At 44.2% G+C, this 23,597-nt stretch overlaps 1 protein-coding gene across 1 annotated transcript in view; it reads right to left on the bottom strand.

Annotated features, from left to right (window-relative positions):
• Nucleotides 1-23,597, bottom strand: part of LOC111979765 (anion exchange protein 2-like) — a 50,126-nt gene that overhangs the window by 6,083 nt on the left and 20,446 nt on the right. Inside the window, 19 exon segments of the mRNA XM_024010459.3 lie at nucleotides 676-842; nucleotides 936-1,025; nucleotides 1,157-1,363; nucleotides 1,894-2,088; nucleotides 2,431-2,579; nucleotides 2,767-2,970; nucleotides 3,143-3,362; nucleotides 4,047-4,231; nucleotides 4,520-4,625; nucleotides 4,847-5,045; nucleotides 5,243-5,378; nucleotides 5,706-5,886; nucleotides 10,270-10,406; nucleotides 17,663-17,931; nucleotides 18,069-18,214; nucleotides 18,585-18,717; nucleotides 18,719-18,781; nucleotides 18,783-18,834; nucleotides 19,553-19,715. Of these exon segments, the coding sequence (XP_023866227.2) occupies nucleotides 676-842; nucleotides 936-1,025; nucleotides 1,157-1,363; nucleotides 1,894-2,088; nucleotides 2,431-2,579; nucleotides 2,767-2,970; nucleotides 3,143-3,362; nucleotides 4,047-4,231; nucleotides 4,520-4,625; nucleotides 4,847-5,045; nucleotides 5,243-5,378; nucleotides 5,706-5,886; nucleotides 10,270-10,406; nucleotides 17,663-17,931; nucleotides 18,069-18,214; nucleotides 18,585-18,717; nucleotides 18,719-18,781; nucleotides 18,783-18,834; nucleotides 19,553-19,715 (3,002 nt within the window).

Genomic DNA, 23,597 nt, shown 5'->3' with positions numbered 1-23,597 from the left:
TGTCCTTCCTATTTAATTTGTTTCTTGTATTTATTCAGGGTAGCCCAATTGAGACCCTTTACCTTTATTTAACTAGGCAAGTCAGTTAAGAAGAAATTCTTATTTACAATGACAGCCTAGCCCGGCCAAACCCTAATCCGGACGACGCTGGGCCAATTGTGCGCCGCCCTATGGGACTCCCAATCACGGCCTGTTGTGATACAGCCTGGAATCGAACCAGGGTCTGTAGTGATGCCTCTAGCACTGAGATGCAGTGCCTTAGATCGCTGCACCACTAGGGAACCCCAATGAGCCCCAATGGTGCCTGGAGTAAAACAAATGTTTTATTCACAAAAGTCAGACATGCTTTGTTTCTGTAAAAGAAACCAACGTTTTATTTCTACTTCTGTGAACTTCAATGTCTGTATGAACCCTGCTTAAAGGATGTATAGTCCTAGGCCTATGTGGTTGTATTGGTGGAGTTATGGGCCGATTCACATATATATTCACTTGTATTCCTCTAAGTACACATGTGGAACTGCATGAAAATCCTTTTTTATGTTTGTTTCAAACCATTTTGAAATGTTGACGCCAATGTCAAACATTGGCTCCATTATTTATATAAAAAACCAATTGCTCTATAATACTGTATGTAAGATGGGGTTGCAGAGGTGAGGGGTTAAAGGGGTTTCTTACGTGGTGATCTGCGTCTCCATGAAGATAAGGATGAAAACGAGCAGGGCGGGTAGGATGCTAGCACCCATCATCCAGATAGGGAACTGGCCGTCGGAGCCCAGCGGGGGGATCAGCCACCCCCGCTTCTCAGGACTGGTCACCGAGAAGCCTGTGGGCACGCTCAGCTTCTGTATAGGGGGAGGGGGTCAACGGAAAAAGGTCAGCCTGGGCTATTCTTCTGATTGGACTCTCTTTATATTTCATCGTGACCTATATTTCACCTGGGTGTAGGTGTCTTTTATGCTGTAGTCCACCAACACCATGATGAGAATCGAGATGGGAACCCCGAAGTCTCCAATCATCCTACGGAGCTGAGACACAGAACATGTCGGATTGAATATGATATGGTTGCTTACTGCCACAAGTTGTCAAGGCATTTTGAATAATACTTTTTTTTTTTTTCTCCCTTGGCCAACACTGTATGACTCTGGTCTGTACTTACCTTGCCAGGGAAGAAGGCGCTGTTCTTGAACTTGCGCAGGTAGAACGCAATGAAGAAGGTTCCAGACATGAGCACCAGTGTCAGAAGGGCTGTGTTGGGCTCTCCTACCACCTTGTCAGGCACGTCGACCACAGTGTGGTTGCATGATGATGACGTCCATGTGCCGTTGACTAGGTAACAGCGTTGAAGAGGATGCTCTTGAAAGATCTGGGTCGGTTTTCATTCAGACAGACAGACAGACAGACAGACAGACAGACAGACAGACAGACAGACAGACAGTTTTCTTATGAGTCTCATACCTTCCTGCACTATGACATCTGTGTCAGGTGTGTTGTAGATGACCTCAGTTTCAAATGCTCTCGACGGTGTCATAATGCATGCAACGGTATAGATGCGGTAAAGAGGTCAATGGAACGTAGACCGTGGGGATAAGAAGGATGTCGGATTGGCACACATTCAACCAATCTGATCTAACAAAGTGGATATTCGTCAAATCCGTCATGATTGATGTATTGTAACTTTTTTTGCTGAGGGGCAACGAGGAGATTCGGGATCTTTCCCCCTTCGGCATCTTTCCCCCACGCTTTTCCATGGCATTTCTATTGTTTTGGTTGAGTTCCATTGACCTCGTTACTGCATCTATGCTAGCTATGAATGGCAAACTTGTTAGCCAGTGGACAATCTAACCCAATCAGCTCCAGCCCATTGTTTATGGGCGCTCTTCTTTCCAACCTCACCTTGCCCAGTTTGGAGAAGGTCTCGTAGATGAAGATGAGGGAGATGAGGAAGGAGAAGATCTCCTGGGTGAAGCGCGACACGAAGCGGACCAGGAAGCTTCCCTCGAAGGCCACTATGAGGACAACGATGAGCACCAGCCAGAAGCCAATCCATACCCGGCCCGTCAGATACTCCATGTCATTGGCATTGCAGAACTGCATGACAGAAACACGAGACAAAATGTTGGGTGATGTTCAGAAAACGTCATTATCATGCTCACATTTAACCATATTCCTTACACCAGCTAGGGTTGCACATTTCCAGAAACTTCCCCAAATTTGTATCATTTTTTTTTCAGTTGAAGAATTTTTGGAATTAGGAAGGAAAGGAATCCTTTAACTCCTCTAAACGGGATTTGTAAAAAAATAAAAAAAATTAAAAAAAACTCTTAGGGATTTTGCAACCAGTTAATTCTTTGTAAATTCTTGCCAGGTGAGTGAACAAGTGCCCAATTTGGGGAGAAGGGGGAGTTAGGAAGAATTAGGCTAGTTGCTCACCGAGTAGAAGGCCTCCTCAAACACCAGCAGGGGTCCAGAGAAGCCCACCACAAGGAGAGGCTGCGCCCCAAGGAGAGAGAATATAACCCCCTGCATTGCCGTGGCGATGATCAGCTCCGACACGCCAATCAACCCCCCTGTTTTCTCACCTAGAGAAGAAGAAGAGGAAGTGAATACCAACTCAAAATGATATGACTACCAATATACTCTATCCCTCTTTTTAGCTTAATTTCGATTCATACATTTTTTTTCCGTCAGTGCTCCAATTTTGTCCCTCTTCTTTTTAACTGTCTCCCTGACTTCCCTCCCCCAATGGTTGACTGACGACTGACTGACCCAGTAGTCCTCCGAAGGTGACGGCGGGCGACAGGGCAGCGAAGTAGATGAATATGATGGCGGCCATGCACTGGGGGTTGAGCGCGTCACGTAAGTCACTGGCATATTTGGGGTAGCGCCGTGCGGCGTCGCGGATTAGACCCCCAAACAGGCGGCCTGAACGGCGCAGAGGGTCAACCCCAGGTTTGAAGGGCGCCTGCAGAGCTGAGGGAGAGAGAAGGAAAGGGTTATTTGGGGGTCATCCCTCAAGCTCTTTCCTTCAGTATGTGTCTTTATCACCCTTGGCCATGGAATCTTTGGGCTTTTGGTCTGTAGTTTTCCCTCCTGTTCCTCTGTAGTATACGTATGTATATCTGTGTATGCCTGTCTCTATTACCTTTATCCTTTGGGCTCTTTGGCTCTTTGACCTTGAGCTCCTTGCCCTGCTGCTCCTCTCTCTTGCGGAGCATCTCTCTCTGGAAGCGGGCCACCGAGCGCAGCAGCTCTTCGCCACCCACTTCAGACGGCGGCAGCACGATGCTGCAGTCCAGGAAGCTGTTGATGGCATTCAGCAGGTCCTGCCGCTCGTCCGCCAAGTATGCCGCCTCATGGAAGTGCTGTGGTAAAATTATAACAATAATATATCGTTGCTGTCTGATGAAAATCTCTTATCTCCAAAACAGAAACTTTTCAGGAAATGGAAAAAAAACTGCCATATTTTACCATTAACGAACATACAATCACCAAACTTCAGAAGCTATTTAGGATACATTTCTTAGTCCTAGTGTCATGAAATGTTCAGAGTACATTGAGGGGAGTTACTGCTTTCAATAGACGTAAAATAATGAACATTTGTAAAAAATTGTTCCAAGGTTTTCATCAGACAGTAACGATACGCCACTTTGCATATGCTTTTATTCAAAGTGATCTACAGGAGAGGGACTGCATCGTTTTTGTTGTATGTGTATGTGCTCCCTGTGGGAGTTCAACCCACGACCTTGGTGTTGCTAATACCACGCTATAACCAACTGAGCCACATGTGGGGAAGTATGGGTCACACAACAGTTTAACCAACTGATCCACAACAGGGCAGTATGGGTCACACAACAGTTTAACCAACTGATCCACAACAGGGCAGTATGGGTCACCCAACAGTTTAACCAACTGATCCACAACAGGGCAGTATGGGTCACACAACAGTTTAACCAACTGAGCCACATGTGGGGAAGTATGGGTCACACAACAGTTTAACCAACTGATACACAACAGGGCAGTTATGGGTCACCAAACGGTTAACTCGCCTTGTCAGACATAAGTGTGGAGATGGAGCGACCAATCTGGTGGTAGTCAATGTTGGCGATGGGCGGGCCCATGAGGAGGAAGAGGAAACGCACAGGAACAGGAACCTCCAGCACGGACTCCAGCAGGACGGCTTCCTGCAGACGCACAAACGCCATGGAAGGCTGCTCCAGGAAGGCCACGGCGCCTGCGGGAGACAGTTATTACATTTAATTGAACTTGATGGATTATTGAATTTAGGACGATCGGACTATCCGACTCAGTGGGGCTTTTCACTTTCAGATCCGGTGTGTTAGACTAGAGTACAATTGAAGCAAAATCCTAATGGAGGATCATGCAAAAATTCATGCTTTAATACAGATATTAATAACAACAACGAAATGTTAATCTACCATAATTGACACTATCGGCTCTCCCACCAATGTGGGAACGTCTGCCTCATAGCAGGAAATGTGAGTGAAATAGCAAGGCGCACCTACGAGGACGACAGTGGCCTCTGCATTTTCCGGAATCTTCTCCAGCAACTTGAGCTCATGCTTGGACTTGGACCTGTGCATGCCCAATATGGGAGGATTGTCCTTCTGTAGATGAACACTGGAGTTTAGACACCAACAACACGCACACATTCAGACTCAAAAAAACAACATAAAACACTCACCCAAAGACAAGAGGGCAAAGATGAATACACACACACCACAAACACAACTCAAACAACACACTAATACACAGAGCTTGCAAAAACGCTCAGACACACAAACATCCCGTACACAGAGACACAAAGACACATCCACACTTCCAAGACCTCGCTCTTCTCCATGTCGATGCGGGAGTCTGTGAGGGTGCCGGCAGCCCCTCCTCCATCCATGAGGGGGTCAGTCACAGAGGGCTCGGCTTGGCCTGTGTGGTTGCTGCTGTTTTGGTGGTTCACCATCAGTGAGACCAGGCTGGCGGCAGAGATGTTCCGCGTGAAAGAGCTGTGTTCCTTCTCGTCGCTCGGGTGACTGCGAGTAGAGAGGAGGAGAGAGAGAGAGAACGGCTGAACTGAGTTTGTGTAGTATAACTAAAGTAATACCTGAGTTTGAGAAGTGACAAATGATGTAAATAAACACTGTGAATATGTACCGTGTGTCTATGTTAGTGACAGAATGTACGTAGCAGGGTAGCAGGCAGATCATAGACAGCTAGAGGAGAGACGTACCTGTGTTTGAGTAGTAGGGCTCTGAGGACATTGGCCCGGTCCTCTACTTTGATCTGATCAGAGATGATCATCTGCTCCACCACCTGATGGGCGATGCCAGGCAAGGTCTTCTGCTTCAAGTCCAGCAGCACCGCACCTAAAGAACACACCCCCAAAGTTTCCATTTAACACAATTAACTATTTCGTTTTCTTGCCTTTGTCCATCCCTTTTTTTATTGCCCATTTTCTTCCCTTCCTCCCCAATCACTCCCTTCCTCTCTATCTTCATCTGTACTTTTTCTACCTCCCCCTCTCACCTCTCTCTTTCACCCTCTCCTCTCCTTTCCCAACCCCCCCCTTCTATTCCCAACTCCTTCTCTCACACCTTCTATTCCCAACTCCTTCTCTCCCTCCTCCCCCTTCTATTCCTCACTCATCCTACCTTCCCTCCCTTTGTTCCCTCACTCTCCCCTCTTTCTCTCACCGTGGGAGATGGTCTTTCGGAGCTCCAGGAGACTACGGAAGGAGAGCGAGGCGACGTGGGGTTTTCCCCAACGGTCCGTTTCCTCCTCCACGTCCTCCTCAAACTTGATCCAGCGAGCCGTCTCCCGCCACTGCAACTCCTGGTTCTTATCCATCACCAGCTCGTTTAGCTCTACAAACACCTGGAAGAGAGGTCACACATACCATATAATATAGAAAACTATCTCCATAATGAAAACCTCCTCTTGTAACTTGGGTCCTGTTCCAACAGCTCTGCTCCAATCATGCACCTCTGCACTCAGCCCTCTAGCAACCCAGATTGATAACCACTCCCTCCAATCTGGCAGTGTCCCACCTGCATTTAAGACCGCTGTCATCAGCCCTCTTCTGAAGAAGCCCACCCTGGACCCGGAAGTGCTGGCTAATTACAGGCAAATATCTAATCTTCTCTTCCTCTCCAAAGTGTTGGAAAAAGTGTTTGCTGTGCAGCTCCGAGACCATCTCAATCAGAACAACCAATTTTTGATGTTCCATTCAGGTTTCCAGCCGGCCTACAGCACTGAAACAGGCCCTACTCAGGGTCACCAACGATCTGCCGATGGCGGCTGATGCAGGCTCTCCCTGTCCTCTGATCCTCCTGGACATGAGCGCAGCGTTTGACACTGTCGACCATCCCATCCTCCTGAAGCGCCTCCGGGACACAACAGACTATCTGGACCAGCTCTGAGCTGGTTCCACTCCTACCTCTTAGACAGGACTGAGTATGGGTCGTTAGGTGGGTCCAAGTCCCGCTCCCACCACGTCACCTGCAGTGTCCCACAAGGATCTGTTCTTGGACCCCATCCTGTTTGTTCTGTACATGCTCCCCCTTGGACTACTGCAACACCCTCTTCATCGAGAACCCTGGCAGGTGTCTCCAGAAGCTCCAATACATCCAGAACAGCCCTGCCAGGATCCTGGTGAGAGTGACACCCATCCTGGCATCTCTGCACTGGCTCCCCGTCTCAACACCATCACATCACCCCCATCCTGGCATCTCTGCACTGGCTCCCTGTCTCATTCAGGAATGAATTCAAACCCCTCCTGTTGACTTTGCAGTGTATTCGTGGCAATGCCCCTCCTTATCTCAAAGAACTGCTCTCCCTCCATAACCCCACCCCCACCGTCAGGTCAAGCAATAACCTGCTCCTCCACGCCCCCAGGACCAAGCTCCGCTCTTTGGGGGATCGGGCTTTCAGCTCAACCCCCCCCCCCCAACCTCTGGAATGCCCTCCCGGACCACCTGAAGGCACCACAGACTCTTAGGAAGGCTTTCTGTTGATATCTGTGCTCCTTGGTGCCCTTGTCACGTGTAACGTCAGCATTGTTCTTTGTCAACAACTGACAAAAAAATATATATACATATTTGTTTTATTTTATGCACTTTGAGATTATTCTGTATAATGAAAAATGCTTTAAAATTGTAATAAATTATTATTATTCATTATTATTATTATTATACAATAGAATGGTTCTTTATTTGTCATGGGCACCGATTTGGAAAATATATATTGATATATATATTGGTTTTATAAAACATTGCAACTGTGTAAACGTTTACTTTTCTGATCACTTCCACAACTCTGTGAAGTCCAGACAACTGCTAGCTGATTGTCCATTGGGTCAGGTATGAATGTTCTGGGAGTCTTTTAACCTACCTAAACAGTTTGAATACAATGGAAAACCCTTGATGGCTCATCAGCAGGTCATCATTACATTTACGTCATTTAGCAGACGCTCTTATCCAGAGCGACTTACAAATTGGAAAGTTCATACATATTCATCCTGGTCCCCCCGTGGGGAATGAACCCACAACCCTGGCGTTGCAAGCGCCATGCCCTACCAACTGAGCCACACGGGACCGTTTGGATATCATGTATATCAAGTTGAGAGCCTGTGAGAAGGTTTTCTGCATGCAGTCATATGGGTCATTCCACCAATAGAGTGCATTTTTAGGTAGTATAATTACATTTTTCTTAAATTGATTTTAACAATCTGTCATAAAGAGCACATGTTCAACTTCATAAAAACATATTTTCCCCATTTCAAGAAGGGGCAACTGAATGCAAGCTTCACTAAATTTTAAATAACAGTTTTTATTATACTGTATATATATATATATTTTAATTGTTACAACATTTCTAGGTTATCTATCTATGGGTAACAGGGTTGCCGTGTAATGCTCGATGCAGTTTTCCACCACAAAACACCAGAAAATTGCAAAAAAGAGTACAGTAGAAGCAGCTGACCTGCTTTTACACTATGATTTGACTATTATATGTAAAAAAAAAAAAAAAAAAAATTAAAAGAAGATCGACCTTAAAATTACGGACAGATGTAAATTAATTACTAATCACATTAAATAAATTATCATCTTTAGAAAGGACTTTGTCAAAGCAACAAAAATAACTAGGGTTTTACAATGACGGTGCAAACTTAGGAGAAATGTTGGGGTTAAGGAGGTTAAAATCAGAAAAACATGACGAAGGACATGTCAAAAAAAAAAAAAAAAAAAAAATTAAAAGAAGATCGACCTTAAAATTACGGACAGATGTAAATTAATTACTAATCACATTAAATAAATTATCATCTTTAGAAAGGACTTTGTCAAAGCAACAAAAATAACTAGGGTTTTACAATGACGGTGCAAACTTAGGAGAAATGTTGGGGTTAAGGAGGTTAAAATCAGAAAAACATGACGAAGGACATGTCAAAATGAAGGTTTTTGGCAAGTCTTTATTTATTTATTTTAATTGAACCTTTATATAAACTAGGCAAGTCAGTTAAGAACACATTTTTATTTACAATGACAGCCTACCCCGGCCAAACCCAGAAGACGCTGGGCCAATTGTGCACTGCCCTATGGGACTCCCAATCACTGCCAGATGTGATACAGCCTGGATTCAAACCAGGGACTTTAGTGACGCCTCTTGCACTGAGATACAGTGCCTTCAGACCGCTGCGCCACTTGGGAAATCAGATTTTTTTTTAAACGTCCATGTGCTTTATATTAAAGGGCACATCATTTAATATAACAGGCTTTTAAAATTCAATATTGGCACAACGAGAATCACACACGCGAACACACACACATTTTCCCATTTTAGGTGACTTCCTACTCATGTGTAACATAACCCCCCAAAAATGTGCACATTAGACTATACTTGCATTTCTATCATTATTGCTGTGAATCCTGAAGTGTTGTATCAACCAGACTATGTTCCAATGAACTTAGGACAGGTGCATTAAGATATTAAGACATGTATCCAGCAAGCATCAACTCTCTGCTGGTAGCTTAGTGGTTAGAGCATTGGGCCAGTAACCAGAAGGTTGCTGGATCAAATCCCTGAGCTGACAAGGTAAAAATGTGTTGTTCTGTCCCTGAGCAAGGCAGTTTAACCCCCTCTTCCCCGAAGGCTGAAGATGTTGATTATGGCAGCCCCCAGGTTAAATGTGGAAGACACATTTCAGTTGAATGCATTCAGTTGTACAACTGACTAGGTTTCCCCCTTACAAACACACCATGCTGTATAGGCATGGTGTTAGATTTTGACTGCACAGTTACTTAAACTTCTATCTGAAGGCTAATACGGCAAGTCCAAAGTGACCTAGGCTAAAACCGTGTTGTGCTAGTCCAAAACCACCCTACCTTCTGGTGCCGTGCCATACGACCCACGAACTCCAAGCGAACCATTCTGTCCAACAGAGATGTGGATCGATACGCAACTACTGGCTGGGTGAGCGAGAAGCAGAGATACTGACAAATCTGACAGAGCAGCCTTACCTTACACACACACACAGACACAGAAGAGAGTGAACTTTACCTGGTTACCCTAATACAACAAACTTAACTCCCTGGCTTACCTCTTAGAGCCCCCTTGTGTCGTGTTACCTCTCCTCTTTTTTCTTGTGGCGTGTGAAAGTTGTCCCTTCATTCATTTCTAACGTCTCTGTCTTTCTCTCCCACCTTTCCCTAACTGACCTATGTACCAAAGCAGGGAGTTGAAGTACAGGTGACACATTGACTTCTTAAAACCAAACTCTCATCATAATAACGACTTGACATGTGCTACTCACACGTCAGTGCCTGTTACTTGTAACCAGCAGTAATTCTACTGGCCTACATCTCAGTAGGGGGTCGAATCAACGTGTAATAGCATATGACAGTGTCATATAAGTCTACTTGATGGACCTAAGACACTGTATCTCAATGCTAGAGGTGTCACTACAGACCCTGGTTCGATTCCAGGCTGTTTCACAACCGGCCGTGATTTGGAGTCCCATAGGACGGCGCACAATTGTCCCAGCATCATCCGGGTTAGGGTTTGGCCGGGGTAGGCAGTCATTGTAAATAAGAATTTGTTCTTAACTGACTTGCCAGGTTAAATAAAAAAATGCAGGTAAAGTGGTAGCAAAACAACAAATACTGCCACCGTGTCTACCAAATGGATGTTCAAGCAAGGAAAGAAATGTGGAATTGGGCCATATAAACCAGTACCCTTCGCCCCCCCCCCCCTAGTACCCACCTCATGTGGGGTACGATCCAACTTGCGGCTGCGGGCACTAGGCTCCTTGTGGTCCTTGTTGATGTGTACCACCTGACCCTTGTTGCTCTTCCTGACCAGGTGACGGCGAACCGCAGGCACATCCTCGAACCTGTGGCCTAAAGGGGACATGGGGAGTGGGGACAGAGAGATAGAGAGATGGAAAGAGAAAAATAGAGAGAGAGAGTCATTTTCTGGTCCCAAACTGATTTTCTGTTTGTTAAGTCATCAGATCAGACAAATATTTTTTTTTCTAATGACAACATCAAACTGTCTGAGAAAGACGTCATATTGTGGATGTTATCTGACCAGATTACAAACAGTTAAAGATGTAATTTTCTGGTCACTAAAATGATGTCTTAAAAACATCCTTTTTTTTTTTACAATCAGAATACAAATGACCATCACGTCACAAAAGACATCAGATTAACGTCATTTGCAGCTGGTTTTGCCCGCTGCAGTGTGTTTTAATAATCCCGGTGAGAACACACTCAGATTCCCACGGGAGTACTTTTCGTGAAAACAACATTTCAGGATTGGCTTTAACAATAGGAAAGCTTTCCAAGGACTCATGGTGTGTGAGACTAGTGAATCAAGACCACCTCCACCCTTATTAACTAGCCAACTTATTGTTTTGGTTTTTTACTCACTTCTCATAGCTCAAATAGAGGCAGATTCATGGCTATCAAACTAAGATCACGACTAACCATTGAAACAAACATTTAGATCAGTAGATTTGAATTACAAACTTGCAAATAAATGCAAGAACTTTAAACAGGCAGTCAAACCCAAAGAAAAGATAATCAAACGTATAGTATTATAAATTATAACAATCTCATAATAATTTAATTGTATATTATATCATGGATACTTACAAAAATCTTTCCTCTGACACAAAGAAAGGGCGCAGTTGCAACCTTTTGACTTTCAGAACACAGCAACAAACCTTGCTTCACTTTGGGGCAAAATGAATGATTGTTTTCCAAAGAATGACGGATGAGCACACATCACACACACACGCACACACACCACACACACACACACACACACTTTTATCTGAACATGAACCAAACAATGCAAAACTGGGAAAGTAGTACAGTGGTGGGCAGCTTTGGGCTCTTTGAAAAGGCTCACATTCCGACGGTGCACAGTGGGATGGACAGCCTTGTTTGCCTGTACACAGAACAATCAATTCCATATTGGGCTCAGATTTAAGATAACAAATGCAAATTGACTGTGGAGAATAGGCTTTTTGTCTCTAAATATTAGGGTTTTGTAAGCTTTTCATCAGGGTAAGGACAGACATAAAAAACTTTTATTGGTCAAAGCTTTATTTCAGTTTTTCTTTCATTTTCCCTAGAGGTGATATCATTTGGATGAGTTGTCCATTAAAGTGGACAACTCCTTAACAAATACCTTAACATACAGCCAAAGTGATGTTTACGAGATATCTAATAAATTAATAGGTTAAAATCTGAGTAATTCCACCATGTTAAATAAAGGTTAAAAAATAAAAAAATGTACCTTTATTTAAACATTTTTTAAAGGAATTAAGTGAAGATGTATTGATTGTGTATGTCTTCACACCCCAGAGTTAATACCTGGTGGAAGCCCATTTGGCAGCCATTATAGCTGTTAATAATTTGAAGAATATTCTTCCAACCTTGCACAACTCTTAGGGCAACATACATCCATTGCTTTTGTCAAAATTGCTGACGCTCAGTAAATTTGGTTGGGAATCATTGATGGACAACAATATTAAAACCTTGTTTCTGTTTTCAAGCACATTTCAGTAAGAACAGAGTGGACCACTCAGCACCTCTTGGAAAGCAGTTATGGTGTATCTTTGGTATAAAACGTTGAGTAATTGGCCCACAGAAAAAAAATGAACTCTATCCCAGGGTTTTCAGAAGACTATGGCAGGTTTTCCTCTAACTTTTTAGCTGGGCTTTGCTTCTTTTCAAATTTATTTTGATACGGACAAACTCCCAAGTCCCTGATGGTGACAAGCATACCCATAACATGATGCTGCCACCACAATACTTGAAAATACAAAGGGATCAACAACATTGCATTTACTCCACATTATTGTGACCTGGTTCCTCTCTAGGTTTCTTCCTAAGTTTTGGCCTTTCTAGGGAGTTTTTCCTAGCCACCGTGCTTCTACACCTGCATTGCTTGCTGTTTGGGGTTTTAGGCTGGGTTTCTGTACAGCACTTCGAGATATTAGCTGATGTACGAAGGGCTATATAAAATAAAATAAACTTGATATTGGCCTGTATGACAAAGTGAAAAGAAGCAAGCCCGTATTAAATAGTCCACTCCATATCATCCATTCGGTTAGCAACAAGTAACATTGCAAGACAACACGGCAAATAAATGTACTTTTTGCTGATCTCAATTGCAACCTTAATCTGCCACCGAATTACCGCTCCCTAACAAAGATTTTAAGGTTATATTTGATGAACAAAAATAGGACATCACTCTGGTGAATAAACGTAACTTTATGACTACTGTTCCCCGGAGGGAAACGAGATACAACACAACTATGGAGAAGTCGTTCTTTCTCGGCTTCGATTGAAGAACTCAAAATCAGGCCTGACAAGGCTCTTTCCACAGGCGATAACCCCGTGGCACGGATTCATTCCTTTATATCAGTATCGCTCTTCACCGAGAGCCCAAAACTGGGCGGCGAGGTGCCTCGTTTCCTTCAGGGAAAAATAGTTATAGTCGTAACGTTACGTTCCAATTCAGTCAGTACTCTCGGTACAACACAACTATGGGGGGAAATTAAAATCCGGCCCCAACAAATACCAAATGAAAATGGCCCATGGCAGACCACCCAGACCTCCAACTCGCAAGATGCTGTAGTCTGGGTGTTGTGCACACCGTGTGCAGCCTAATGACTCTGATCCTGGCCCAGCTGTAAACACGCTGTGTGGGCTACACTGGGAACAGTGACATCCAAGCAATGAAACCTCTCAAAAAGTGTGAAGTTGCGCACAGCACAAATATCCCCTACTGTTAACCCTTTCAATAACGGCCCAAGACGCTGCCGGACCCCTGGTGGAGTGGGAGCGTACACCGTTAGTTAACCCTTACCTATTTCTGCTATATGCCAGGGAGATAGCTTCCATAATCCAGTGGGATAGACGCTGTTTAGAGAGTGCCCTGCCTTCAAGCTGGATTAACAAAACAGACAAGAAGCTGGTCACTTAACCAGATATCCCAGGTCCGCTTAATGTAAGCTCGTAAAGCTCGTACTGGACACAGGGCATGTAACCGCCATTGATTCTCAGAAGCAAATGGAGGAGGCGAAACGGGCAATAGCTCAAAGCTCGAGACCTATAGGACATAGTCATGACCATTGGAACAAAGGCCGGCATTAGGACACAACATACAGGAAGGGTGTATGGATAACGGGTGGAGATCCCCAACGTGTTTAGCCGAGGCCAAAGCCACGAGCGAGGAGTTGTTTTTTTTGTAGGAGAGGATCTTCAGATCCACAGACTCCAGTGGTTCAAAGGGGCTTCACACAGAGCATCCAAAACCAAAGCTAATATCCAAAGTGGGAGCGCGATAGGTCTAGAAACAAGTCTGAGGACAGCGCACACCCTTTTAGGAACCTCACCGCCAGGTCACAAGCCATCAATTCCTACATGACGCACTGACATAGACACCATATACACTTTCAAAGTGGATAATGAATAACCCTGCTCCTGTAGGAACATTCAAATGTTCCCTCTGAAAAGGATTCCTTTATTATTCCTTTATAAATTATTTTATTATGGCATCAAAACTCCAACGCCTGCCGCTTAAATGCATACGCTGTTGCAGACGATTAGTAGCCAAGACCACAGACCCCAAAACTCTGGCCGAGGATAATCAAGGAGGACTGTATGCGTTTAAGTGGCAGGCGTTGGGAGCTTTGGTGCCCGAAAACAAAGGAATCGTGTTTGTGAGAGTCTCCCGTTGTCCATAGAGTGGTCATAATAGTTTGTAGACCAATTTTCGGGATGTTTCATGGTCTGTTTTTTTTATTACTTTTACCTCTTTTTCTCTCCAATTTCGTGCTATCCAATTGGTAGTTACAGTCTTGTCTCATTGCTGCAACTCCCGTACGGACTCGGGAATGGCAAAGGGCGAAAGCCATGCGTCCTCCGAAACACAACCCAACCAAGCTGCACTGATCCTTGACACAATGCCCACTTAACCCGGAAGCCAGCCACACCAATGTGTCAGAGGACACACTGTACATCTAGCGACCGTGTCAGCGTGCATGCGCTCGGCCCCCCACAGGAGTCGCTAGAGCGCGATGGGACAAGGACATCCGTGCCGGCCAAACCCTCCCCTAACCCGGACGACGCTGGGCCAATTGTGCGCCGCCCCATGGGTATCCCAGTCGCGGCCGGCTGCGACAGAGCCTGGACTCGAACCAGGATCTCTAGTGGCACAGCTAGCAACTTGACAGACAGCTTTTCATAGCTCTGCCACCTTTCACCGCAGATGCAGAAGTGCGATATCGGCGGATGTGGTGGATTGAGACGCATCTAATGCAAAAAAACATATCTCTAGCTTAAACTGAGGGATTCTGATGGGATTTTTAAAATGATGTTACTTAAATTGTGTCAATCGACTCTCGAGGGTTTAAACATGGACAAGCGTTCAACATACGTAGTGCTTCCACAAGACTGTATAGCCTGCATGAAGCCCCCTTATGTGCACAAGGGGCTCCGGCAATGGCTGACATGGTATCCCGTTTAGCAGTAACCAAACGTGGGGGAACTGTTGTCACAGTAATGTTTTTGTGGAGGGGCGCACTGATCGCTGAAAAGTGGGAGGGGTTATATCCTGCCTGTTTGGCCCTGTCCGGGGGTATCGTTGGATGGGGCCACAGTGTCTCCCGACCCCTCCTGTCTCAGCCTCCTGTATTTATGCTGCAGTAGTTTATGTGTTGGGGGGCTAGTGTCAGTCTGTTATATCTGGAGCATTTCTCCTGTCTTATCCGGTGTCCTGTGTGAATTTAAGTATGCTCTCTCTCTTTCTCTCTTTCTTTCTTTCTCTCTCTCGGAGGACCTGAGCCCTAGGACCATGCCTCAGGACTACCTGGCCTGATGACTCCTTGCTGTCCCCAGTCCACCTGGCCGTGCTGCTGCTCCAGTTTCAACTGTTCTACCTGCGTCTGACCTGACCTGTTCACCAGTTCACCAGACGTGCTACCTTCAACTCTCTAGAGACAGCAGGAGCGGTAGAGATACTCTGAATGATTGGCTATGAAAAGCCAACTGACATTTACTCCTGATGTGCTGACCTGTTGCATCCTCGACAACCACTGTGATTATTATTATTTGACCCTGCTGGTCACCTATGAACATTTGAACATCTTGGCCATGTTCTGTTATAATCTCCACCCTCCACAGCCAGAAGAGGACTGGCCACCCCTCATAGCCTGGGTCCTCTCTAGGTTTCTTCCTAGGTTCTGGCCTTTCTAGGGAGTTTTTCCCTAGCCACCGTGCTTCTACACCTGCATTGCTTGCTGTTTGGTGTTTTAGGCTGGGTTTCTGTACAGCACTTTGTGACATTAGCTGATGTAAGAAGGGCTTTATAAATAAATTTGATTGATCGCTCAGACCTATGCTAAGGCCCCTCACTCTGGGGGTTGGGGGATTCTTCCTCATCAGAAGTACACACAAGCCCCGCTTTCTCCATTCCCTCCAACAGGAGTTGCTATAACGCCGGGAGAAAGCCGGGATGAGCGGGGGCAACTACCGCCCAGGCAGACAAGACATTTGCTCCGACCAAAGACCCAATCCATCTCCGCGTCCCACAACTCAGACTCGGGTAACCCGGGAGAAGAAGTCACTATCGGAAACACCAACCCCCTCAAGAATGCTACACGATTGTCAAGAGAACCTGCGCCGGGGACTAGGAGAACAGTGCCAGCCGCGGGCAAGCCACTGTTACTGACACCGTCTGATTGACTGATTAGAGCGACGGCAGCCAGAGCATGCACCGAGCCGAGACATACAAAACAACAATCGTGGGTATCTTTTTATTTATCTGGGCATGGTCGCGAATCCAAACCTGGCTTGTTAGCCTTTGCCGTTCGGTCGCGTTAGCCATCTGACTCATTGCTACAGCCAGGGCAAGCAATCCAAAGAATAAGTAATTGGTTTGTAGTTAGGAAACTAGCAAAACAAATGCAAACTCCAGCACACAACATTCAGGGGGTGAGCACGCTCTACGACAAAGGGACAGTTTTTTTTGTTTTGTGGCATGAATCGTTCGAGGTGAAGAGCTGAAGAATTGGAAGGAATTAATCCGAGCCTCGGGGTTATCACCTGTGGAAGGCGTGACTTTCAGCGAGGCGCGTATTTCATTGGCCGTGTCAGGCGTGATTTGCGAGAGTACGACGCCCCATAGTTGTGTTGTAGGACAAAGTTGGTAGAATCTTATTCAAAATGATTCACAGCTGTAATGCCAAAGGTACCACGTATTAACATCTTCAGGTTATTTTTTTATATATTTTTTGAACTTTCTATAATTTTCTTTCCCTTTGAAAATGTGGAGTAGGTTGTGGATTACATAAAAAAAGATGGAATCCATTTTGAAATAAAAATTCTAAGGCATAAAATGTTGAAGACTGTGCAATAGATGTGTAGACTTTTGCTTGGCACTGTATATCAAAAATAATGTCATTTGCTTGCATGGTCTCATATTAATGCCATATAATGATGTCACAGTAAAGCGTTATCAAAAATGTAGGGATACTAAAGTGGTGTCATGGTAAAATCTGAAGTTATAGCACAATTAATCCCACTGTGTTTTCATGGATGATCTGCTATGATGTCACAGAAATATCAACATTAATCTCATGTGTAGTCATGGAAATTATGATGTTATGATGTCACAGTATATTCAACATTCATCTCCTGTGTAGTCATGGGAATGCTGCTATGATGTCACAGTAATATCAAAGTTAATCCCAGGTGAAGTCATGGAAATAATGCTACAATGATGTCACAGTAATGTATAACGTTAGTCTCCTGTAAAGTCATTAAAATGGTGCTGCAACGGTGTCGTAGTAATAGTAAAATGAATCCCCTGTTTCGTCATTGAAATGATGTCACAGAACCAAGGTTAATAGTTTAGTCATTAAAACATTTCACAGGTACCAAAGGTAATAGTTTAGTTATTAAAACATGTTAAAGAACCAAAGTTAATAGTTTAGTCATTAAATCCTTATATGATGTCACAGTGAAATGGGAATCATCCCTCTGTGTAGTCATTGAAATCAAGGTCGGTTCAAGGTCGGTTCAAGGTCGGAAAAAAGTGATCGATTTGTTGATTGACTGACTGATTGATTGGTACTTACTTTTGATCCCATCCAGGTCGGCGGACCCCAGCATCTGGGCCTCGCTGTCGTCAGTGGCCTGGCGTTGGTGATGCTCCTGCAGCCCACACGTCATGTTGCCCGAGCGCCGGCGCTCCTGCAGGTCGTAGCTGCGGCTACCACCAGGGGGCGGTGCTCTGGAGGAGGGAGGTATGGAACCCCATGTGGAGGGGCTGGGGGACTCCCGGGAGGGGCCGGAGGACAGGCCGTTCCTCCCTTTGTGAGGGGCCGACACCGAGTCCACTGACTTACTGGTACCATGGCAATGACATGCAGAGAGACAGACAGATATACAGACAGAGGCTCTGTGTGAATTTGTATTAATGTTTGTATGTATGTGTGATTGTGTGTATTGCTATATCAGTCTGTGCATGTGTGTGTTGCTCACTCAGTAGGTGTGGCGTCCTCTGGCAGGTCGGTGCCCAGGGCAGTCTCGGGTACGATGGTGAGGCGTCTGGGAAAGCTGGCACTGCCAGGCTGGCTTGGCGTGGGAGTAGGAGTGGCACTGGCACAGTCATCCTCAGACACAAAGAACTACAGAAAGGACAGACTAGGGTCAATGAGGAAGAAGACAACCTATTCAAAAGGAAAGGAGCTGAGTGTGCGTGTGTGTCTTATAGTGTGTGTGTGTGTGTGCGTGTCTTATAGTGTGTGTGTGTGTGTGTGTGTGTGAGTGCTTGTTGTGCGTTCTTATAGTGTGGTGTGTGTGTGTGTGTTGTGTGTGTGTGTGCGTGTGTGTGTGTGTGTGTGTGTGTGTGGTGTGTGTGTGTGTGTGGTGTGTGTGTGTGGTGTGGTGTGTGTGTGTGTGTTGTGTGTGTCTTATAGTGTGTATGTGCGTGTGTTCAGTATGTTATGGTGTGTATACCCTTTGTACTGTTAAACCATTTATAAGCTTGTGATCCACCTGCACATCCTCGTTCTGCGTGTCCATGTCTGTATCAGGTGTGGTGGTCTGCCCTCCCTCTCCATCGTACTGGCTGTAGGACTCTTCCTCCACATCCTCTTCCTCCTCGTCCTCCTCTATGGTGGGAGCTCCTCGGCCCAGATCCTCTTCTCCGTCCCGTTCCCTTCTTCCTCTGTTTGCTCTTCTTCTTCTCCCCTCCGGGGGAAGTTTGACAGCGGGTGGTGGATGTGATGAGAGGAGTGGCGGTGGTCTGGAGACATTGATCGATATGACTGATGTCAAACGCAAACAAGGAAGTAAAGACAAACAGAACCTACAGTAGCGTGGTCATTTCCACAGGGTCAAGGAAATAAAGAACAAACAGGAACCACAGTAGTGGGTCATTTCCACAGGGTCAACGTAGTAAAGACAAACAGAACCCACAGTAGTGTGGTCATTTCCACAGGCAAGGAAATAAAGACAAACAGGACCCACATATAGTGGGATCATTTTCCACAGGGTCAACGTAGTAAAGACAAACAGAACCACAGTAGTGTGGATCATTTCCACAGGGTCAACGTAGTAAAGACAAACAGAACCCACAGTAGTGTGGTCATTTCCACAGGGTCAGGAGAATGACTGGAGTAAATGTTTGTTATTTCTTGAACAGCATTGTTGGTTAAGGGCTTGTAAGTAAGCGTTTCACTTTAAGGTCTACAGTACACCAGTTGTATTCGGCGCACGTGATAAATACATTTTGATTTGATATGATTTTACCATAGAGAAGATGGCTCCCTATCCAAGTCCTATGGTATTTAACTGGCAGGGATGTGCATATTAAGCGAACACACATTTGCCACATTTGTCTCTGTCTATGCAGGTTATTTTCAAACACAATGTAATTACATAGCCCTACATGGTCACTGCATGAAACAGTGATTGAATAGATGTGAGAGGTAACTAGGCTAAATCAGCGGTGGGTGGCTCACACTCAAAGTCCTCCTCGTTATAGGCCCGGTGCTTCTCCGGTGGTCCACGGCCCGGCGGGTGGAGGATCTGCTGGAACCGCTGCACTCCCAGGGTCTTGTTCAGGTCCCGCTCTTCGTCCTCGTCATCGTCAATCCGCCGAGGAGAGGGCGGCGGCTGGACCGGCTAGCGGCGGTGGGGGGAGGAGGGTATGGGTGGATAGAGGTTAGTGATGATTTCAGCACGGATTTACAATTACATTACATTACATCTAGAGCAACTTTTTGTTAGGACATTCAAGAAAAGGCATGCCAATTGCATAATTGCTAACAGTAAATGTGCATCGTCATTAAACTGCTCATGTGCTATGCTATAGAGCCGGGGTATTCAAATTTACCCTATGAGGTCTGGAGCCTGCTGGTTTTCTGTTCTACCTGATAATTAATTGCACACACCTGCTGTCCCAGGTATAAATCAGTCCCTGATTAGAGGGGAACCATGAAAAGAATTCTGTGGAACTGGCTTCGAGGTCCAGAATTAAGTTTTAAGGCTAGAGGATATGATTGGTAGACATGGAAGTGCAAAGTGCATGGCATCATAGACACCACTAGGGGGAGACAAAGTCACTGGTACATGCCAGGTGACTGAGTTGATACTACTTCAAGTACTGCATTTCATTGCAATATATATATATACATATTGTACCAGGGCCATTGCTGTATCAAACTTATAGTACCAACAAAGACATATCATCCATACATACACTCCTAAATTTCCTATATATTAAAACACACATGGGCTTTTTTTTCAATTTTCGCCTAAAATGACATACCCAAATCTAACTGCCTGTAGCTCAGGCACTGAAGCAAGGATATGCATTTTCTTGGTACCATTTGAAAGGAAACACTTTGAAGTTTGTGGAAATGTGAAAGGAATGTAGGAGAATGTAACACATTAGATCTGGTAAAAGATAATACAAAGAAAAAACCAACCTTTTTTGTATTTTTTTGTACCATCATCTTTGAAATGCAAGAGAAAGGCCGTAATGTATTATTCCGGCACAGGTGCAATTTAGATATTGGCCACTAGATGGCAGCAGTGTATGTGCAAAGTTTTAGCCTGATCCAATGAACCATTGCATTTCTGTTAAAATTTTTGTATCAAGTCTGCCCAAATGTGCCTAATTTGTTTATTAATAACTTTTCATGTTCAAAACGGTGTACTCTCCTCAAACAATAGCATGGTATTCTTTCACTGTAATAGCTACTGTAAATTGGACAGTGCAGTTAGATTAACAAGAATTTAAGCTTTCTGCCAATATCAGATATGTCTATGTCCTGGGAAATGTTCTTGTTACTTACAAACCTCATGCTAATCATATTAGCCTACGTTAGCTCAACCGTCCCGCAGGGGACCCACCAATCCTGAAGAAGTTTTTAACTGACTTGCCTAGTTAAATCAAGGTAAAAAAAAAATAATAAAATAAAATGCAGGTAAAGTGGTAACAAAACAACAAAGTCTGCCACTGACTTGCCAAGTTAAATAAAAATATGTTTTTAAATGTTGCCCTCTACTAAAATAATATATATAAAATGTATAGGCTGTATTTAACCAAGCACTGTACTTCCAACCTGTAAACAATATCAAGATCTTAACAAGTCAACCGCATCATTATGAGACTAAGTACTTCCATAAAAACCATTTAAGAAAACAGTGATGACCAGATACAAACCTATCATTCTCATCTTAGAGACAACAATGCACATTAGCATATGCTTAAAGGGTCATGATGCAATGCATCTCTGGCTGATTGTGTATTCAATGTGTCAATGTTTTAATTGTATCTGTCCCTATTCAAACAAACAGTTTGAAATGTTATGAAACGCTATGAAACTGAACCAGATCACCCCCATGAACAGTAAACTGACTTATGTTCTGACAACGGGGCTGAGGGTGGAGGCTACAGCCCCCTGCTGCCTGTGGGACGTAATCGATAAGGATAGAACTTAGGGGATGTTATCACAAGGATTCACTGGTGGCTCGCGTGCTTTTGGTTCATCCAACAGAGTTTGTTTTCAGAGGAGGCCCACCTCTGGGTAGCAGGGGAAATATTGCCCCGCCGATGCCAGGGTTCATATTCGCAAAGTAGGAGTTTTTGCCTGTTAGATCATAATAAATAATATTACATGGACAGATGATCCTAGATCAGCTAATTTGAAGAACTTTATGAATACAGGCCCAGGGCTAGCCTCCTTCGGGTTAACGCAACCCCCATGGCTACATAAACAGTAGTGTCTCTGAGGTTTTGTCTCTTTGTGTTAAGGCTACGAGGTTAGATAAAAGGAAGGGAAAAGTCAAGGAGACATTGGTTCACTTAGTTTGAGCTCAAGCCTGCATCCTTTTGTTACTTAGGTTGGTGTCGTTTAGACATGTTACCTTCATAAGTTCTTTTCTTTTTTAAATACAGGACAAAAGAAACCTCTATCAAATAGGCCACAATCTATGCTAATACGAGTTTGACTTAATCAAACATAGTCTCAAACTCATAGCACAATCTATAGGGGAGAAACAAATACCCAAAATGCAAGGGTTAGTCATCGTAATATTAATGCTAACCAGAGCCACAATCGCAAATGCAAAAGGTATGGTACCATTGAGCTAATGCTAGCATAGCTACACACAGTATATCAGCCTTCGGGCAGGTACTCAGTGAGTGAAAGTAAAAGTTGTTTCCTGTGATTCAGCAATGCCCTCTCTGAGCAGTGAGTCCTAAGATAAATCAACAGACCACATCCTCACAACAATAAACGTTTCCAAGTCACAAAGGATTAACCTCAGGTCCCCTATTAAGCAGCCATCTTGTTTCATGACACAGCTCCTCAGGGACGGGACAACAGTCACATTTTTCATCTGCTCAGAGCTTGACATTTCCATTTGCAATATCATTTCAGATGCTTGCATCAGGGGAATCTTAAAACAGCTGAGTGATACTACAGGTCAATTATGAAAAGGTCACAAAAGTGAACAGTCCAAATCATACGAGACCTAATTACTAGTGCTACTTAAGTAAATATCTTAATATCGTACAACTATACTACAGCACACATATAGAAAAAGTGTCTCAAGAATGATTAAAAAACAGTCATCACAGTGCGTGCACACACACACACACACACACACTAATGTGTCTCATTTAATTTAAATCAGTAACACCTGACTCCAATAGAGGTCAAAAAACTCTTGCTTAAACAACCTATTAAATCTGTTGAATACTAGCTCACGGATTAATCTCTTGTTTTGCTTGATAATTTCTGCTCTCCTCTTGAAAGTCACCCACCTCACCTACACCTTCTTTTTACATACAATATCTACGAGAAAAATATTTAAACACTATTTGGGGTTCAATTTAAAGCCACAGACTGTAAGGTGACTACCACATGTATTTATTTTTATGGAGCAAACACATCCCTTTTGCACACTGCTGCTACTCGCTGTTTGTTTGTTACCTATGCATGGTCACTTCGCACCCACCTACACGTACAGATTACCTCAACTAGCCTGTACCCTCGCACACTGACTCGGTACCGGTGTCCCCTGTATATAGCCTCGTTATTGTTATTCTTATTGTGTTACTTTTTATTATTACTTTTTATTTTAGTCTACATGGTAAATGTTTTATTCTTCTTGAACTGCACTGTTGGTTAAGTAGATATGATATTAGCTGTAATGGGCTAGTCTTCTACAGTTAAGTAAATATGATATTAGCTGGATCTGCCCCATTAACTGCCTGTAGCTCAGGCCCTGAAGGAAGGATATGCATATTCTTGATACCATTTGAAAGGAAACACTTCGAAGTTTGTGGAAAAGTGAAAGGAATGTAGGAGAATATAACACAATAGATCCGGTAAAAGATAATACAAAAAAAAACTATTATTTTGTATTTTTTTGTACCATCATCTTTTAAATGCAAGAGAAATGCCATAATGTATTATTCCAGCCCAGTTGCAATTCAGATGTTGGCCACTAGATGGCAGCAGTGTATGTGCAAAGTTTTAGACTGATCCAATG

The sequence above is a fragment of the Salvelinus sp. IW2-2015 genome, linkage group LG19 (assembly GCF_002910315.2).
Source record: "Salvelinus sp. IW2-2015 linkage group LG19, ASM291031v2, whole genome shotgun sequence".
Lineage (NCBI taxonomy): Eukaryota > Metazoa > Chordata > Actinopteri > Salmoniformes > Salmonidae > Salvelinus > Salvelinus sp. IW2-2015.
Note: the sequence above shows the minus strand (reverse complement) of the source record. Positions and strands in the feature narration are given on the sequence as shown.